The 19,888-nt window shown below is 38.5% G+C and overlaps 2 protein-coding genes across 14 annotated transcripts in view; one reads left to right on the forward strand and one right to left on the reverse strand.

The window, feature by feature from the left end:
• Positions 1–19,888, forward strand: part of LOC114519458 — a 48,651-nt gene that overhangs the window by 9,105 nt on the left and 19,658 nt on the right. For 4 of the 11 annotated variants that reach the window (XM_028539584.1, XM_028539591.1, XM_028539587.1 and 1 more), the window contains exons 2-4: positions 5,747–5,851; positions 6,918–7,030; positions 17,322–17,532. In XM_028539584.1, coding sequence (XP_028395385.1) covers positions 17,494–17,532 — 39 coding nt within the window. In that variant the 5' untranslated portion in view covers positions 5,747–5,851; positions 6,918–7,030; positions 17,322–17,493. Of the gene's footprint in view, positions 1–5,481; positions 5,564–5,746; positions 5,852–6,904; positions 7,031–11,600; positions 11,884–14,373; positions 14,924–17,321; positions 17,533–19,888 lie in introns of those variants that run through there. The other 7 variants (XM_028539594.1, XM_028539596.1, XM_028539585.1 and 4 more) reach the window with 6 other exon arrangements.
• On the reverse strand, positions 15,863–19,868 carry LOC114519460 (endonuclease V-like). Of its 3 annotated transcripts, none has more exons than XM_028539598.1 (8): positions 19,778–19,868; positions 19,387–19,570; positions 19,006–19,140; positions 18,886–18,925; positions 18,662–18,774; positions 17,339–17,407; positions 17,034–17,162; positions 15,863–16,408 (listed from the first exon to the last, which is right to left on the reverse strand). In XM_028539598.1, exons 1-8 carry the CDS (start codon positions 19,822–19,824, stop codon positions 16,250–16,252), a joined length of 876 nt encoding a protein of 291 aa, XP_028395399.1. In that variant the 5' UTR covers positions 19,825–19,868; the 3' UTR covers positions 15,863–16,249. The 3 variants fall into 3 exon arrangements, 2 of the variants coding, with proteins under 2 accessions (XP_028395399.1, XP_028395400.1); XR_003686577.1 differs by having other exon boundaries at positions 16,324–16,408; positions 17,334–17,407; XM_028539599.1 differs by lacking the exon at positions 17,034–17,162.

The following is a 19,888-nucleotide window of genomic DNA, read 5'->3' on the forward strand; positions in this document are numbered from 1 at the left end:
ACGTGATCATTTCAGCCCTGTGTTTGCGATTTGGCTCAAACACAAGGTACTAATTTGTGGCGAGAAAAAAACATAATTAAGGGCTCGGAGACCGATAAAATAACTTGGCAGATCAGTCAATGACACGATATTATGCTACGTTGAATGCAAACAGGAAATCTGAGACATCTTGACTGTGTATGAATGATTTTATATACAACGTGCATGCAATAATATATATATGCAATAATATATATACATTTCATTGCTTGATGTCTTCGAGGAATACCTGCGCTGATGTATGGGACATTAGGGGAACCGCAATATAGATGTTGATACATTTATCCCAAGCGCAGCGAGCGACTTCAACTCCAGGAATCGTCATCAAGACGAAATTCGTTCATAAACACACAAGCTTGCCGGTAAACGTGCAATATCCGTGATTAGAATTTTATGCGCGCGCGTTCACGGACTAACAGCGATGAGCGAGTTTAACGTTTAACTCTTTTGCCGTAGTATCGTCTCGCACATGTCACAACAGCAGCAAATCATGCAGGACCTGTCTGATAACTAGGTTTTTTCTACTCTTTCTTAAGTTCACGCCATCGTTCATGATAATCTCTCGTTCGAGTTCCTCGCATATCGCGAACCTACGTCCCTCCAAATGCGCAGGCCTCAAATCGGATAAGTTCGGCGTGTGCATCGGAACGAACGGGTTATCGTTTGCAGTTAAAATTCCATTCGTGTCAACATTCCGTAGACCCATACCTGATGCACTCGAGCGTCTTGCGTGACCGGTATAAGTGCCTTCCACATCGTGACAAGGTGAGACTTCGGTCGCTACCTCAAAATCCTCGGTTAGTTCCGAAGCAAACGTGCATGCTTCCTCCTCGCGAACTAGCGTCGATTCGCTTTCACGACGGCGTTTTCGTCGCAAAAACTTATACCATGGCTTACTTGGTTGCGAAACGCCATGTGTTGATGTGTTCGAGTTCTCTAGGGTCGGGCTTCGAAAATTCCCCGCTTTTACATCCGATTCTGAGGTCCTGTCGCAGTGTAGTTGAGAATCGCTACAGCTCAATAATACATATCGACCTCGTCGTCTCCTTAGAGACATGTGTCTGGAAAACTTTCGCATCATGTTGACCTCGCTTTCTTATAAATCCCAACAGGGTTTCAAATCTTGTATTTACAAAGTGTCTTGCTGTATAGAACCAACGGTTACGTGATAATATTTCTCACTCACTTTTCAAACATTAACATATCGCAAACTGTTTACTATATAAAATCTTGTCTATTATAAGCATACGAAAAGCCAAATCGTTGAAAAACTTGTGTTCAACTCCGCGATACGAAGCATCAACGCATATTTGCCATAATATAATCATTGAACACCATTAATTCGCATTTCACGCTGTAGTCTTTGTACAATTTGCGAAGGACATTCCCAGTTGTAACGGCGATATACACAGAGCTAGACACGGACTGCGAAGCCACGTTTATCGTTTCGCATACCTCTCCCAAGTAATATATGTCGACTTTTCACTGTGTGAATGCGAAATGATATTTTGAAGAGCTTTCGTCTGTGCAATTGCGATCTTAGTTATTTAAGCCGTGTGACAGTGTAACGCGATATCTTTGATTCATATTCAAAGCACCCGCTGTGTACGAACGGGTCAGAGTTGAGAAGAAATTAAGAAAGCAATTCGAATTATGATAAAACTTGAGCACTAGCCATCTTTAGGTGCTTTTGAGAGCTAAACAGACTTTAACGAATACATTACTAACGGTCTTTCTGTATTTCATCAGTCTACAAAATAAAGTGCTTTTGATATTTTTCAACACAGATGTAAGTCATGTAACTATGGTGTTAAGAAACTACGACGTTTTAAGAAAAGACGCTCATTTGCGCAGAAATCATCTTCAACTCGGCCATTTAGTTTTCAATTCGGAGAAATTCTCAGAATATGAAGTTAAAAGTTATATTGCCTATTTGGGTTGCTAATCGTCACGCGATTTTAGACTAAAAACTAAAAAGGAAAATTTCAATATATTGGGTATTGATATTGCAGTCAGCCTTGCTCGAAATGTACAAGATCTCAAGGATCGAGGCTTCAATCATTTCATAGAAGGTTTAGGTAAATATCAGGCGAAATTCTCATAAATCACTACAGTGAGAATGTTTTCCCACGGATGATGCTACAGTGCAGCAGGGTTAATATATTCCTATATGCCATGACGTACTTTCGCAAAGACATGTTGAATGTTGATGAGGCTATTAAATCGCTTTTGCTGACTGAAATATTCATATTTTTTGCCTGCATTGTAACAAGATGAAATTATATACCCTGACATATTACGAAAATGTTACACCTGGAATGCTTAATAAATCGCTTTCTGTAAAGAATTAGCCTTATTATAGTTAAAAACTAACTAGGTTACAACAATTTTCATAAGAAAATGGAAAAGCATATTCCCACAACCATTATTGGGCAACTAAAACGTGCTCCAAGTGAAGCCTATGACGATAGTTCTTTTGCACAAGTGGATAATAATTTTTTTTAAATATCACAATTCAACGTGATGTATCGCAATGCAAAAGTATAAAGAAAGCAGTTCTGACGATGTTAGAAGTTACTGCGTATGTTAAACCCCAGAAAGGATACGTTGTAATCGTACTAAATACTTTAAATCAGGAAGCGTTTTGCCGAAAAGATTTGTGTATGCTTTAAAACGCCTGTAATCCGAGCTGCACTTGACCTCATGGGCTTTGTCACGAAGCTTAACAGCCATCACAGGGTATTTTATCAATGCGTCATTTTGCTTGTAATTTATTGCGTAATGCGGGAGAGTTTTTAGCTAATGGGTCGTTGAATTGTGACATAAATGCCATAGACGACCGAGCCAACTCCAAGTTTGGTACGCTGTAGATAAGTGCCACCTCAGACATGTGTAAAAACTTAGATGGCGCAATCCTTCCACGCGACCACCGGAAATAGCGAATTTCGAACACCAAAATGGCGGCAAATCTAGTTTCCAGGATTATGCATGAGTCACTGGCAATATTGGCCTGAGAAAACAACGAGACAACCAACAGACAACTGGTTGTCTAGCCTAGAAATATAGATGCATTAAGCCCAGGAAACCTGCATCCCGCAATCTTGGCGGTACTCCAAACTCGCCTTTCCGAATTCCGATTCCGATGCCTCAATGAACGCGCTACTGCCTGCACCGCGCGTATTATGGCGTCGTAATGTTGATAAACAGGATTTACTGGTATTCACCTTTAATGCGATTCAATAATGCACCGGAAACGGAAGGAAAGACGGAAATTGATTTGCATAAAATGCGAATTGGGTAATACACGATTATCGTATCAAATAAACTATCGTATTGAGATAAACCGTTGATTGAAAGGTGAATTATATATGATGTTGCGGCGTTGGAGGTTTTTTGCTCGGAAATTTTTAAAGCTTTTTTTCCAGATTAGTTCTCAAAAACGCGGTCAAAAAGAGCAATTTTTCTTTCGCTTGCAACATTAACATACATTCCATGATGGCGTTTACAGTTGGTGACACAATACGCCTCTTCACCACCGGTGTAGTAATCTTTACTTGATCAATAAGCTATAAGAGATGATCCTTACTCGAACTCTAGGAAGTACAGTTTAAAAATGATTAGTTTAGTTCAGGTTTCCTCCTGTAGTAACACTGGATCAATAAGAGATGATCCTTACTGAACCTCATTTTAAAGTACCTTTAATTGATTATATATTTACGACAGTGCGTGAAAATTAGATTTAATGAGCCTCACATACTAATTAACAGACTAATTAGCAGACATATGATAAAAGCAGACACCATTTGTCCCCCGAGGGACAGGTTTTATTTAATAACGCGAGTTTACGACAAATTGTCGTACCCCAGTCTCTGGAAGCCATCAAATCTTACAAGCGTGCGACAGTGCCAATCAATATTACCACATATCGCCTTAGGCATGAATGTGTCAAACTAAACTGACTTTATATTGCTCCTAATCCAAAGCCGTTCTCCTTGAGGTCCAGTAAGGATCATCTCTTATTGCTACAGGAGGAAACCTAAACTAAACTATCTTTATTTATACTGGATAACTCTATCAGTTCTAAACTGTTCTTCCTAGAGGTCCAGTAAGGATCATCTCTTATTGATCCAGTGTTACTACAGGAGGAAACCTAAACTAAACTAATTTCATTTCTACTGGATAGTTCTATCAGTTCTAAACTGTTTTCCTAGAGGTCCAGTAAGGATCATCTCTTATTGCTACAGGAGGAAGCCTAAACTAAACTAACTTTATTCATACTGGATAACTCTATCAGTTCTAAACTGTTTTCCTAGAGGTCCAGTAAGGATCATCTCTTATTGATCCAATGTTACTACAGGAGGAAACTTAAATTAAAGTTTATCCTTGTCAACTGACTCGACAGTTCGACCCAATTGGGCTTCGTCGGGGCATTTCGAGTTGTGTTGTCACTCCTTTCTTAGGTCGAAACCTGCGAAATTATTTTCGGCTATTACATGGTATACCACATTTATACACAGATTTGTCTGTCAGTACCAAATTGTTCTTCTTTAAAGGAATAATAAGGATCTCTCTCACAGATCCAGTGTTGATCCTCATTGGTGCAGGGGAAAAGCCAATCCAAACCAACAATATTTATACCACTTACTAAAGAAGCCTAACCTAGCTTAATATCTACTGCAAAGCTCTAATAGGGTCAGTTAAAGTGTTCCTCGTATAATCATCATTTTATCTCCCGTGACTAGGGATAGGAACTTCATCCAGTGTCAAGTGAAATGTACATAGCGGTTTTGTCAGCCCCTTCACGACTTCCGTCATCTTTCAGTGCAGTATTTATCTTTACAGCGAGTGTCTTTCATCTTCTTGTAAACAAGAACCACTTGAAATATTGATTGACATGCATTGCGGTCGGGCAAATACCGAAGATGACCGATATAAGAGACCTTTAGTTTGACGTTTACCGCAAACGCCAAACCGCCAACAATGTTTGTGTTTTAACTCCACTGTCTTTAAGTGTGCGGCAATTTCGCTAAATTACAAACGTTCTGCATAAATCTTGTGATGTTCAGCAGTAATGTAAGAAAGCAATAGGCTATTTCTGATGTATTTAGAAAAGCAGCAAATTCAGCTTTGCCGTATGTGTTTCACGTTCGCCGTATAAAATTTAATGCTTGAACGACTGCATACACCCTCAGCCGTTCAAGCATTAAATTTTATACGGCGAACGTGAAACATATACGGCAAAGCTGAGTTTGCTGCTTTTCTAAATACATCAGAAATAGTCTATTGCTTTCTTACATTACTGCTGAACATCACAAGTTTTATGTAGAACGTTTGCCAGTTTAGCGAAATTGCCGCTTACTTAAGGAGAGTGAAGTTAAAACACAAACTTTGTTAGCGGTTTGGCGTTTGCCGTAAACGTCAAGCTAAAGGTCTCTATACTCACGTCCCGTGGTGGCCAAGCCGCGTGACACGAAAAACAGGATTGGGTCCGAGCGATAAAATATTGGACTATAAATTTTGACAAGTAAAAAAACTTGTAGTTAACACTAACATTGGCCAATTCCTTCGCTAAATACAGTCTAAAGCTAGCTATAGCATTCTATATACCTTCCCCGGTGGTCCCTCTAAGGGACTAGATGCCATATTATTTCACTATCATGACTAATGTTGTCAAGGCTTGCTTAATCTTATTTATCCTTTTATACAGAATTGCGCAACGGTTTGATGACAATATATATGGTTGAAGAGGGAGAGGCTTTGTATATCCGGAGTATGTAATCTCTGTATGACGTTGTCGTTGATAAAATGACAGGTAAGCAGAAACGGTTTCGTTTTTAATTTCCTCTCCAAAGTTTCACTTGAACTTTTATCCCGACACGACTTCCTCTGACGCTTCCACGTTTGATCCCCACATTTGGATACATTTTAATATTCATCTTGATCAATTGTGAATGCAATGTTGCTGCATTTAATATATTGCAGTTCTGAAGGCTCGTATCAGCTTGGCTCCTCAGACAAGCGTCGCGCCATCTTAGTTGATTTTCATCGAGACAAACCATTTTTCATCATGGCTGTATTTCAAAACCGTTTTAAACTGTCATATATGTCGGACAGTGACAAAATAAACATAGAAAAAGAAGAAGATCAACTGAGCTTGTTCTCTTGAATAGCAAAAGTAAACACTAAAAAATTTCACCAAAATCTCGTAAGCAAACGAAGGATAACTAGGAATATTCAAAGGGGGAACTGTTTTATTTTTCAAGCGAGATAGAGTTTTGTTTATTTTTGATATTATCACTAGAGCCGTAGCATCGTTTCTCCTGACAGTAATGTGTAAAAAGCATAGTCTATAAATTCAATTAGCCATAACGTTCCGCATAACTTGTCGAACTAAATTCTACACTTATTGGCTTAGAATGTGACCAATTTGAATTTTGCAAACTATGCTTTTTTTTACACACTTTGACTGAATGAATCATTCTGGAATCTTTCATCAATTTAGGCCGCTTTGTTGATATTAATCAAGCTGGTTAAAAAAATCTTGTCCTAGCATGACGTTGTACGACTTTTTCGGCGTTGTTTGAGTTTGATATTCTAGCTCGCTTAAGACCCTCTGGTTTGAGAGTGATTTGTAACTGAGTTAGCGATAGTATGTTTATCTTAAGGTCTGTTCACACGATCCAATTTTGTTGGATCCAATTCACTTCTGAGGTATGAAATACAGTCGGTTATTGGTGAAGCCGTAGTACTGACATTGGCTTCAGTGGATTTACTGCTGATATACATCACAGGACAACAGACTATAAAACATCCATCAGAAGTGAATTGGATCCAACAAAATTGGATCGTGTGAACAGACCATTAGTTCTTCCTTTTAGGGATATAGCGATTCCGTTGCATCACAGGAAGACATTGATTCATCATGTGAAAGTGCACACGCCGGAAAAACAGAGGTCAGCTAAATTAGACGCTTCCCCCGTCAAGTAAAACGGTGAGTAACAAGTGTACGATTGTTATTTCGCTCAATGTAACTGCTATTGTATTAAGCGCAACATTGAGTGGTACCCAGCACTCGTTTCATCATACTGAGCTAGGTCGACGAATCATTTTGAACTGCAGCAAGCGAAAATGCTTATATTGACAGGCAATATAGCGGCGATGTTCGGCTGTAAGTGCAAAGAAAGCACATTACAAACATCACTACGTCTGCCAGCAACGCCTTTTCCGGATTGAATATTCGGGTTGATAATAAACATGGCAAGTTGCCTATCACACACTTCAGAGATTTGATATATCGCACATTTTAACATGCATATCTAAAACACGATTTAAGAGTTCACCCAACACAATCTTAATCCCTGTTGTAATACTACGTGGGTGCTAGATCCTTGTGTTCGTTGCTGATAACCAGCTAATTACAGCTTGCAGTCAAACGTGAAAGCGAAAATCGAAATTGACAACGCCATACTACCATTTGCGTTCAAGCTTGCGGCGTGCGATTTTAAAACGTACGTTTCACGTTTCAAAACGTAGGTTTAACGTTTCAAAACGTTACGTTTGCCATTTCAAAACGTACGTTTTGTTACGCCCCCTGCCATGTTTAGACAATGAAATTGACATGTTTTTGAAGTTCAAACGAACTTAGCTAATATCCAAAAATAGGTTTATTACATTTGTAACGTTTGCGGAAGTGTTTTACAAGAATTACAAATGGAACCTTATTCTGTGAGAAAAGTAAACTTATATATGCGCAATTTTCTCTTTTCAAATAGCTGCATTCAGTATTTTAAAACCGTATTTACAAATAACCCAAACATGAAAGGGGGCGTGACAAAACGTACGTTTTGAAACGGCAAACCTACGTTTTGAAACGTGAAACGTACGTTTTAAAATCGCACGCCGCAAGCTTGAACGCAAATGGTAGTAATATGCCGATTTGAGCAACCTTACATTGTAATGAGATTGGATGCGGTTTGGAAGTGACGAATACTGGTCAATTGCAGTTTCGTTTCAAGTACACGTGACGTTCCATGGAAAAACGGCACCCCTCCGTCCTATTATCCAGCTTAAGTTGCATTAAATTTTGATGTATACGTGATGTAGTGGGTGGACACACATTTGAGGATTTTATTTCGTTTTAGAAACGCTTTAGACTTTGTTTACAAACTAGACACTATATCATTTTCATTCATGTATGACTCGGTGCTGTGAAACAGTCGTGGATAACGATAGATTTTCCTCCAGAAGTCCGCATTGTAAAACTTGACACATTCTAAGTTCACTAATGTCAGTAGAACGAATGATATCTCAAAAGGGCGATGACTAAGTGAGTCTGTGGGAGAGAGTCACTAAGTCGTTGATTAGCCAACGTTGTCAGTGATAAAAGTGTCAATGTTTTTCTTCTTGTGACACCCACGAGCAGACAGGGTAGGGTCTTCGGTGATAACATCACGAACAAACTGTGTCAATTTCCAGGAAAAATATTTAAAAACATGAATGATTCTGCCTGTGTAATTAATCTTGACTCTTGAAAAACAATGAATTTCTCGCCTTTATCTCTACGACGGAATGCGGAAATCATTTCACGTTCTCTCCACAAGAAGTAAGCTAATGGAATGCCCGAATCACGGATTGAATACAGATCTTGTCTAAATTGTCTTGAACTCTATGTTATGACATGTAGCTAATATATTGTTTGCTTCGGGATATTCAACTGACAGTTTCCTAGTTCCTTATATGGTTTCTGATTTCTAGCAGGTTGCAACATAAAATGCCAATAATTGGGAATAATGATCACCGTTTAGCCCGAATTCTTGGTATGGGTACGCCGTGAATGATATATATTACCTTTTAAACAACATCTCTATGGCTACACCCTCGCGCATGGCTCATTCCAAGATTATACATAGACAAACATGCGTGTTTTGGGAATTGCACGGTGAATTATCTGGTTTGTGTCTTAGATGTCCTAGTGTAGTTGGAATTACCTGGAAAGAAGAAAGCCCAGATTGTGTTGTGAACAGCCATTCACGGCAGACATGAAATTAAGACAAGTTAAGGTAGTAACTCTAGTGAAAATTTAAAAGGAATTCTCATGTCGTATTCTGAAATCCGGGAGGTATATTGCCAGTGACAATCGTGAGATAAGTTTATACCCTTTTATGGCTACGGGGTTCGCGTGTCAGGACACAATAGCAGTCAAAATGTAGACAGAATTCTGTTTTCCACTTCGAAATGCCCAAATATTTTGCGGTTGGATTTTGGTGACAATCTTCGAAGATAAGCTAGCGGCGAAAGACCCTTCTATGGTTAAACCTCTTTCATATTTAATATAGCACTTGTGTAAGACCTCCTACAATAAACGAAAGGAAGAAAGCCTTGAAACGAACGAAGAATTTTCTATATTTTGGAGCGTAATATTTTCTGCTTTTTTACATTATCCGTCACATGCTCGCGTTCAGCTTTCAGCTGAGAATCTGATCATTTTAAAGAACGATTTCCATAAGTCCGCTGGCCGCATCATTACTTCCGCGCGGGCGAATGATTCATGGCTGTAATATCAACTTATCAAGTGGCTCTCACGTCTGACGGGGCGAAATTGTCATAATCATAATGTGTTTTCGCTTTCATTAGGTGTTAAGTGCGAATGTCGTTGGCCAAACAACACAAGTGTGCGAACAAACATTGCCCATTCTCCTCGCGTCGACCGTACCTTTGAATATTTAATGGCAGTTAGCCCACTTGCCAAAATCAATTTCCCAAAGCTGTTAAAAGTATCAAAACGCCTCCGAGCTCGTTATTCAAAACCCAAACAGATCTAGACAAACTCGTCGGGGCAAACGAAAGATTACAGTACGAAATTTGACTCGTGTTTCGGGAATTAATGATATCTTTCTAACAAAAACAATCTTATCTTGTCGATTGACTCGCAGCAGGTGATCTTTCAAGGAGCTCCCCCCGGAATTCACACGTAGCTTCACAACCGGTGAGAATAATAATCCGGTCGTATCTAATGAATATATAACAAAATATTTGCATTTAGTTCCCAGTAGGGTTACGCTTCAGACTCGAAAACAACATGACATGAAATCTAATGTTACAGCTCGTTCGTGCAGATTGCTTAGACGAATTTTTCGTGCGATTAAAATGAGATTGGCGACGCACGTTGCTTGCTGAAGGAGCGATAGACAACTAGAAGCGAATATATTTCCTTATCCGGTGCCGTTGCGTTCAGTATATATTGCCAAGCTCGTGTTTATTACCTCAAACCTTCATTGAGGGCTGAGATGTCCACAAAGGTGCACACAAACATTATGGTTCGTCCGAATAAAATACCGTTTCACGTACTGGCGAACGACGAGGAATACGAGACGAATGCTAAAAGTCAAAATTCGCCGCGTTTAAAAAATGTTGTCGATCGATTGGTGGGCAATTGGAGGAGACAACGACGTTACCTCAATCAAGACGGCGAATACAGACATCGTAGACTCGCAGGTTCGACGACAAGCATTGAAAGCGACCAGTGTTTTACTCCTACGGCTACGAACGAAAGAAAGCCGCCGAAAATTTCCGAGCGATCTTCAAGCTTGGAGAAGATTAATGGACTTGTTGTGCGAAATGAGTACTTAGACTTCAAACCACCTTCAGAGGCATTTATGGGCCGCAGACGTTCAAGATCAGACTCCGATCTTTTAGTATCGTGCGAAACTTTCGCCCGACGTAGAGCCGCCATTTGCGAGGAAATGGAACGTAATCTTTTAATGGAAAACGGAGTGACTCTGCGAAAATGTCGCAAGAATTTGGTCCTTAATCAGATATTGGAGAATCTGTCGCTGTTGTAGAAATGTGTTTTGTAAATAGGCATGTACATAAATTAATCCAAGTAGGATATATATTTATTTGATAAGAGCGTTGTATTTTAACAAATGCATGCATGTGTGTGTGAACGTACTGAACTTGAAACGATTCTGCTAGTTTCTTAAGTTAAATTCAGACGAATACAATAGATTTCTGGCAGGTTCGGGGAATCTATCTTTTTATTTGAACGAAGTATTATAAATTGATCGCCTTAACGTGTTTTAATTTCACATGAGTTCATATATTATAGGTCTCAAATATGTACGAATATATATATAGTATATAAAGGCTTGTGTTCACTATGTCTATCGGATATAAGAATGATAAGAATTGTGTATATATGATTAATGTTTTGGTCATAACAAGATATGAATCGTTTATGATGTGTTAACTTCACTTCAAATAACTCTATAAAGCGTAGGAAAGATTAAATATCCTAGTGTTGGGTTTTGATAAATACATCTGAACGTGCGACATTAATTCGATTATTTCTTTGGCATATTTCTCTACCATTTGCTTATTTCATCCTGTGCAAAACACAATAATTCTTTCAACATGCAGACAGTCCACTTGATTAATGATAAAGTGTATTCCTTTATTCATCGACAATTTATGGTTTATTAAGGTTCTGTTTTGCCGGTATTATAGCATTACGTAAACGATACGAACGAGCATGTTCCGGGGCTTGACTGTACTTAACACTCAGATCCGTTTACACTTTACATTATCGACATATCGCGATATATAATGTAGGCTTTGCGTATGGATTAGGATCGTTTAAACCGTTGAAACGTGGTAATATATCGTCAGAATAATATGGGGAGAAAGTGGCTCGTATATATATATAATAGAAGTGCCTTTTGATATCAGCCGTTTGATAAAAGACTGTCGTATAGACAAGGCTAAACTAAAGTCAAGACACGCACTTGAAGATATGGATTATACTTTAGCAGCGTCATCTGTTTTCGCTGAACATCAACCTTCACGGTAAACATAAAACATAGGGCGAGACGCATTAGGGAAAAACGCTTAATCCTATGCAAATGCTTTTGTCAGCAATTTGGGTCGGATTCGTGGCTATATAAAATGCGCTCGTCTATAAACGCGATTCAAACAATCTTTTCCTGCGAGTTTGAATGTAATGAAACGAGCGAATAGTTTTCTCCGATGCTTTAAGTCTTTTGTATTTGAACACCCGTCGCCGTGTAATTTGTCTATTCGGTCAGATCGATTAAAAGAAAAAAAAAGCGTCTAAAATCGCGGATAAAATTATAGATGTAAACGGGTTCTAAATACGCAACTATATTTGTGTACACAGACCTTAAAAGATGAAGCAGTTACAATGCATGGGGTCGGAATTAATCCTAGAAATGTACGTATTTCGGCGTTGTGAGTGGTTTCGCTAATGCGATGGGGTTTTTTAAACGAGGGATTGTCTTATACATGAATTGTCACCTTTGACAAAGACGAGCTGTTATAGTATACTAAGTATAGGCCATAAAATGAGACAACGTAATCTAATTTCTGCCGACCAATTTATCTCGGAGTAATTTTCAAACTCAACTATTTACAACTAGTTCAAACACTTGTGAAGAAAAAAAATGGGCTCGAAATGACTTTGAATTGGATTCGTAATATCATCTTGAATTTCGTCTGGTTTTGAACAGCTGGACGGAATATTGCAAGATGTTTATTTATTTTTTATCTCACGTTCGAAGCCCTTTGAACATGCATGGGGGCATTTTGAGCATCTATACGATATAGTAAGGAACAAGAGCATTTTGCCATGAAGGGACTGTTTGTGATATCCAGGATCCAAAACACAGGAGTCTATACATAAAAGAGCTACATGCATGCATACGCGAGATTGGTGTTCTGCTGTTCCTATATATATAGGTATACACAAAGACGGTAATACTATCTGTCAGGGCGAGAGAAATATAGATTTGGCGAGATTTTCAGGTGCATAAATGCTTTCAATTTCCTGGCCATCTAGATGATTAACCTCCCCTAATATAAACAGCGTATTTCTGCCCTTGGAAATGGCTCACTATTTCTCTAATGTCTTCCTGGTCTTCACTATAGCAGCTTATATCGGATTATATCATTTGTATATGGGCTTAACATATATTGTCTGTGTTTTGCGTAGGCAGTTGCACGTGGACTTGTTTCTCTGTGGCCGTGTTTCATACCGTGAGGTTATCGAATGTTCGTTAAGCCAAATAAGGTTTTATCGCCAACAGACCAACACTCCTAAACTGTCAGGGCCTACGTAAGTGCATAGTATGATTTCATGTAAAAAAACCTCAATTATTTCAACCGCTCAGGACAGCTATAACCTATATCAACAATGCATGGATAATATGTAATCCCACGATGATCTTGCGATATACACCTCTCTCTCTTTCTCTGGATAAACCTGTTGTTTTGTGTCTGTTCAGGAAATGTAACATTCAACATTTCACCGAGCTGATTATGATGAGATATAAACAAATGTCTGTTAAACCACTCGTGTTATAACAAGGAGCACGGCCGGGGAAAACAGATTAAATTTTTAAAAAAATACTCAATATTCGTCATGCAAATAAAGCAAGTTTTTTAACCCATTTTTTCGAATAAGTTTGCGTTTTACCAAGGTATATAACGGACCAAACAGACTGCCAAAGATATGATGGACCACAACGCTATGCTCCACTGCGGATATCCCAGACAGTCATGGTTAGCATCTACAGAAAGCTTGGTTAACGCTACCAACTGTGCATGGGTTTAATATCAACCGTTTGTTTATATATGTGATTGCATAGCTTTCCTGCTTAGTACTTAAGAAAATAAGACCTCTGAAGCAGAAACGATTGATGGAAAAATGGAAAATCTATTTTACTTGATAAACAAGTTGTTTGAGAATTTTATTTGTATAGTCTATAGATTGGCGCTGATCCAAGTCAAAGCTAATAGGCTTTCGAACAACCAGCCCCTGAGTATTTTGAATTCCTCATTCCAAACAATTCGTGAGTTCTTCTGAATTGCTGAATACATATTGGTATGCGAGCAATGAACGTCCGATATATAGACTTTCCGAAATAGGTGTTCATATGTAGAACTGCACGTTTTTTAAAAAATTATCAAGAGAATTTGATACGAGAGAGAGAGTGATTAATGGCGAGTGCCTTGAGGCTTTAAAAATGACGCTACACCGCAACTCCTTTCAGTTTTAAACTGACAGTCTGCATGGCACAAACATTTCCTGAAGGGTCATCACTCAAAGAAGTTAAGCAGAGTTCGGGATCATATTGTGGTCCAGCTGGTTCGTCACGTGTGACATTTGAGGGTTGTTTACCTGAGGTAGGGTGGGCGAGGGTACACTCACAGCTGCCACCGCAGTTCTTCCTATGCACCGAATTCTTCCTCAATTTGTCCGCAATTTTGGTAATTTGATTTCTTTAGTAAACATTTTTAACATATGGATCCATCAGTTGGTAACACTAGATATTACGTGTCTCAAAAAAAAGGAATTCGCGCAGACCAGTTTCCTAAACAAATACACATGTTTGTCATAATATCCGCCTATAACGAACTATCGAACCAGTTTTAGTCAACATAATGTGTTAGTGCAATTGGCGTTAACCAACAAATTTCGAGATAGATGACTTTGTTTTGAAAGACAGCTGCATAACTACCCCAGCATTGTGGCTACTACACCCCCCTGATGAAGCTTTCCGACCATTAAAACCGGGTTTTTACAGATCAATTAGCGGCAACCCTTGGTTCAATTCTCACTTCCTTATATGTTCAAGACAACGATGACTTTTGTTTCAAAATCGTAGAAAACAGACGCATGCTTACGCAAGAGATCTAGAAAAGATTTCTGGACACAATATGTTCGCCATATTATAAACATCGGAGTTGCCGGGTGTAAATTTGGTGTGAAGATTTAGGAACCATGCAGGATTAGCCTTGTATCTTCCGGGCCCTGGTGATGGTTCGGTAAACAATAAGTACTTGAATTAGCTGGAAGATATATCACAATGTAAGAGACAAACAACTGAATATTTTGATACACTGAAGTCTTTGGGTTGGTTCTTTGGGCAATCTTTCAAAATAAGTAGACACTTTTGTCTTTCAAATCTCGATGCGCATTTGAGAGCGCTACACATTGATATTGAGCTTGTACGACTTCGAAATTTGTAAACAATGTGTTTGTCAGAACGCTTGTAATCCCACCCTAATTTACGTTTTTCTCTCTCGTTGAATTTGTGCTCAGACTTTGTTATGAAAAATCGATTTTTGCGCCTCTTTTGGAGCTATAACCCAAGACAAAACATAGAAAAGACTGCTACTTTAGCGAATACACCAAACATATTATTTTGCGTTTTAAATTTTAGATGACTGCAAAGCACAACGTTTTCTAACTCGCATTCGGTCTGGTCTTTGATGACAGAGCCTGCGGTGCGCTAAGCTTCTCTACTTTTCTACCATTCGTCGACAAGGGAACGGCAAAGACGACATTCCTTGCAGGCACGGCACAATTTCTTTATGTTTCCCACGCTGGTATGCATACGTGATACACCGTAGCGATCTCATACCACGCATAATAAAACCGTACATTAATAAACACTTATTTTATATGTTTTACGTTAATTGCCTCATACCAGGACTGCTTCGCCATGACGTCGCAGACACACACTGAGATCTCGAAGAATCCATAAAAACATGTTTACGATTAGGAAAATAGCTTTACGAGGCAACGAGAGTGTTAAAATCCAGCTCTCATTAAGACTTTTACAACCGAGCACTCGAGAGGATTTAGACATCGAGAATGTAAATTCTGCTACACTGAAACGACCATATGCAATTTTCTAAGCTATGCGGACGTAAACACGAATTAACTGGATAAATAACTTGATATAATCTTTTAAACACTGCAGAATCAGCGAGGGGCAGCGGGGGGCCAAAACGATAGCTTATATAAGCCATTAGAAATGGATACATCCTGCAAGACTCCTGTGAAGATATTTCCCTCGTATTGTATTGAATTGAGACTTAAAACTTTATAGCGATTTCCGGCTGAGATTTTTCCAGAAGGAAGCAAGACATCTATGGTATTACATTAAACGTCTTTGTTTCAACACCTATTTACCCTAAAACGTTTCTTTTTCTAACGTTTTCAGTAGCTAATGATGTAATGACATTTGAGTTTGCTAGATTCTAGAAAGGCTGGCCAAAGGTTTGCGCTTTTGAGACGTATAAATTGCAGTGTAATAACTAGACCATATATTTAAAAAGATTACTGATTCGTAAGTGGGTTTATTATTATTCAAATTACGTTTATCTAATTGTCCAGTCGTATTAGTTATTAAAGTATTTGACACCAGCTCCACCATCCCCCCTCACTGTCGCAGTCTGTTGCATCATTTTTTGCTCCGTGAGATCCCAATTGTTCCTCGTTGGCACAACATTTTGTTACCATGGTTTCGTAGTTCTGACGAAGAAACTCGCGAGACCGAATGTCAGCCTGCAGTGAAAAAAAATCAGTTATCAGTTTTTCACCATTTCATCGGCCATGTCAAATTTGTTCTTCCTAGAGGTCCAGTAAGGATCAACTCTTATTGATCCAGTGTTACTACAGGAGGAAACCTAAACTAAACTAACTTTATTTATAGTGGATAGTTCTATCAGTTTTAAACTGTTCTTCCTAGAGGTCCAGTAAGGATCATCTCTTATTGATCCAGTGTTACTGTAGGAGGAAACCTAAACTAAACTAACTTTATTTATACTGGATAGCTCTATCAGTTCTAAACTGTTCTTCCTAGAGGTCCAGTAAGGATCATCTCTTATTGATCCATTGTTACTACAGGAGGAAACCTAAACTAAACTAACTTTATTTACACTGGATAGCTCTATCAGTTCTAAACTGTTCTTCCTGGAGGTCCAGTAAGGATCATCTCTTATTGATCCAGTGTTACTACAGGAGGAAACCTAAACTAAACTAACTTTATTTACACTGGATAACTCTATCAGTTCTAAACTGTTCTTCCTGGAGGTCCAGTAAGGATCATATCTTATTGATCCAGCGTTACTACAGGAGGAAACTAAACTAAAAGATAGCAAAAATTGACAGAGGGAACCAGAAACCTGACCTGTCTTATAGGCTCTGGAACGCGATGCTTGCAACACAGCCCACATATTCTCAGTGCACTTCCTAAACTTATTTTATGACCAATTGAAATATATATTGGATTTCTTGAAGCATCCGTACTTTTAAACGCCTGAAAGATTCAAGTGAGCTTACGTAAGCATTATCTAGTCTTCAACATCCTGTCTGCATAAACTCTCTCATTCCGTAGGAAACTCGCTTTTGTGACTTCAGTAATATGTTTATATAAGGTTAGTAAATAGTAATGTATTTTCTTTTTATCCTTATATAGAAACCTATTAACCTAACCGCTCCAAATGTCTTCCCGGAGTTACCGACAAGCTTGAAAGAGTCGCCAGCCCTTTGTAATTGGTTGATCTAAAAGGTAGACACGGAATGAGGTATTTTCTAATATAACCAAGGGCAAGAAGGAACGACGTCGCAGCATCTTTGAGTAACTTCTAATGGAAGTTCATCACAGCCCACGTTTTCTCACGGAAGACGTGAGTTGCATTTTTAGTAACGTTCAAGCGTTTAGCAGCGCAAAGTTAAAGTTTTGTCTTCGTTATTAAAAGCCTATGTGTTCACGAGCGTCGTTTTCGAGCGTTTTGTCTCGGTTTTGATGCCTGTTTTAGGACGAAACGGGGTAAAATGTCCAATATATTAAATTATTTCTAATTTCTATACCCTAAACTGATGGTGTTTGCAACCGTTTTGCCGCGAAAACATAAACAAAAACGCTCAAAACGACAAAAGCGTTGCCATTTTCACATAGCCTAATTTATATTGAAACAAGACGCCGTTCTGGCGTTAACTCCGGCGCACGTGCCAGTCTTCAATATAGAGCTTCTGAACATAAACAATACAGTTCGCGTATTGTTTCGCATACATATTCGCATTTAGATGCCTTGCGAACCTAAATGTTCGATCGCGAAATTCAGAAGCACATCGCAGTATAGAAGTTCAATTGTTCAAAAATGTAAATAAACCGCATGATACATTCGCTTCGTCTTACACTTTGCCTTTGGAATTCGCGCTTATATAGTTGTATTAAATCTTCGATCCTGTGCAAACTACGCGACGTGTCAACGCGCCCATACACGACCACATCATCTTGTTAAACGGCGAAATAGCAGCGATATTATTAAAATAGGACCGAGTCTACATGTATTAAATATATTCTTACCCCAATTCAATCTAAACTTAATCGAACAGCATGAAAAGAACGGTTTATTTGTTCCTCTTGGAGGAATTGCCATATCATGCGAGCGAAATCGAATCGCGCATTGGAAAATTAGCCAAAGCTGTGCACCACAACTCTTGGGAGATAAGACTGGGACGTAGATAAATACGGTCACATACACATTTTAAATACTAGTATATTTCGCGCCATTACACACTTGCGACGACGAAAAATAATAAAAAAAAAAATAAAAAAAAAAAAAACAAAAACAAAACAAAACCGGGGCGAATTTTCAACTCCGTCGCTGACGCCGGAGTAATAATCGACGTCGAGGAAAGCAACTACAAAATGTAGTTAGGAGTTTTAAAGAACCGGCAACTATGAAGGGAGATAACGGAAGATTATGTGGGTTCTTTTCATTTGTAACTATGGCGTGACTTTCAGCGTACTTTTTCTAAGTGTTTCCGATTCTTCTCAATTCCGTCAACATGAAACAACGTCTTCCCAACTCCAATCGTACACGTATTTGAAATAACGCCAAGATGACTTGCCACGCCAAATCCTGTAGGTTTAAAGTCGATTTCCTGTTGGTTCGAGCATTTGAAGCATTGAAAAAATCTTTAGAATAAAACCTGGATGGTTTCCTAACTCCTAAACTTCAAGTTGTGTATACCTCTTGGATGCAAAATTCCATTTCCATCAACAAATATGACCTAAATACAAGATAATAATTATTGCATGTAAGGTTACATAAGAACATCTCAGTCTATTTAGTAAAAAGCTAACATGCTACCTCAGGCAGTAGTTCTGGTTTGTTCTTCTTCAGTTTTGTTATAAGGTCATTCAAAAATGATGCCTCACGAAACGCCAGAAATTGTGGTATGTAGGGTGAGGTTAAGTGAACAAAATCATATTCCTCATACACAATCTGGAGAACCAAGAGGATAAATTTGTTTATAAATTGAGAAAGATATAACTTTTTAAGATTATATAAATATCCGATCTAGTTTAATTGATTAATCAACTGTTAAATAGCAATGGAAAGTCCAGGCTTTTGTCAAATATGGTCAAGTAAATCATATAACCAGTTCTTTGGGAATAAGGCTTAGATATTTGGGAGGATGATTGTAATCAAAGGGGGTTATTTATTTCAAATTTCCAGTTGGTATCTTACTTCAAGTTTTGGGTATGACAAAATCACTAATGCAGCACAAGCATGTTTTTCATCGCCTTTCACAAAGGAAATATCAACACCACCAACATAATTCAGCAAAATTTCCTCTTCACCGTTGGGATCTTTTTGAAACCAGTTATATGTATCTTCCTCGATTAGATTCTTCTTCAATTCACACTGTTCCCTAATTTTATACGAAACAACTGAAGTCAAGTGTACCTCATGTGTGTGTCTGTGCAGGGGACATTGCTTGAGGGTGTGGCAGACCCCTGGGGTAGTTTGGGTAATTTGTGCGGTAAGCAACCCCCCACCCCAGTAACCCCACCTACCCTAGGCTACAGATTTGGTTTAATTGCAAAAAAAATAGATTACATGACATTTATAATGATACCTAATCCATTGCTGTTTGATTACGTTTAGATCGTCTTCATTTTCCATGTATATTAAGAAATATTGTTAAAAAATATAAAACCTAATTGTTACAAATGAGACATCCATTACA

The sequence above is a fragment of the Dendronephthya gigantea genome, unplaced genomic scaffold (assembly GCF_004324835.1).
Source record: "Dendronephthya gigantea isolate DGI-Jeju-01 unplaced genomic scaffold, DenGig_1.0 000013F, whole genome shotgun sequence".
Lineage (NCBI taxonomy): Eukaryota > Metazoa > Cnidaria > Anthozoa > Malacalcyonacea > Nephtheidae > Dendronephthya > Dendronephthya gigantea.

Bases quoted from the DNA above. Each gene is read 5' to 3' on its own strand.
- LOC114519460 (XM_028539598.1), bottom strand. From the start codon at position 19,824: ATGGAAAATGAAGACGATCTAAACGTAATCAAACAGCAATGGATTAG. The intron at 17,408-18,661 runs GTACGCTGAAAG...TCTACCTTTTAG, and splicing joins ATCGGAAACACTTAGAAAAA to ATCAACCAATTACAAAGGGC. The intron at 16,409-17,033 runs GTCAGGTTTCTG...TTTTCACTGCAG, and splicing joins TTCCAGAGCCTATAAGACAG to GCTGACATTCGGTCTCGCGA.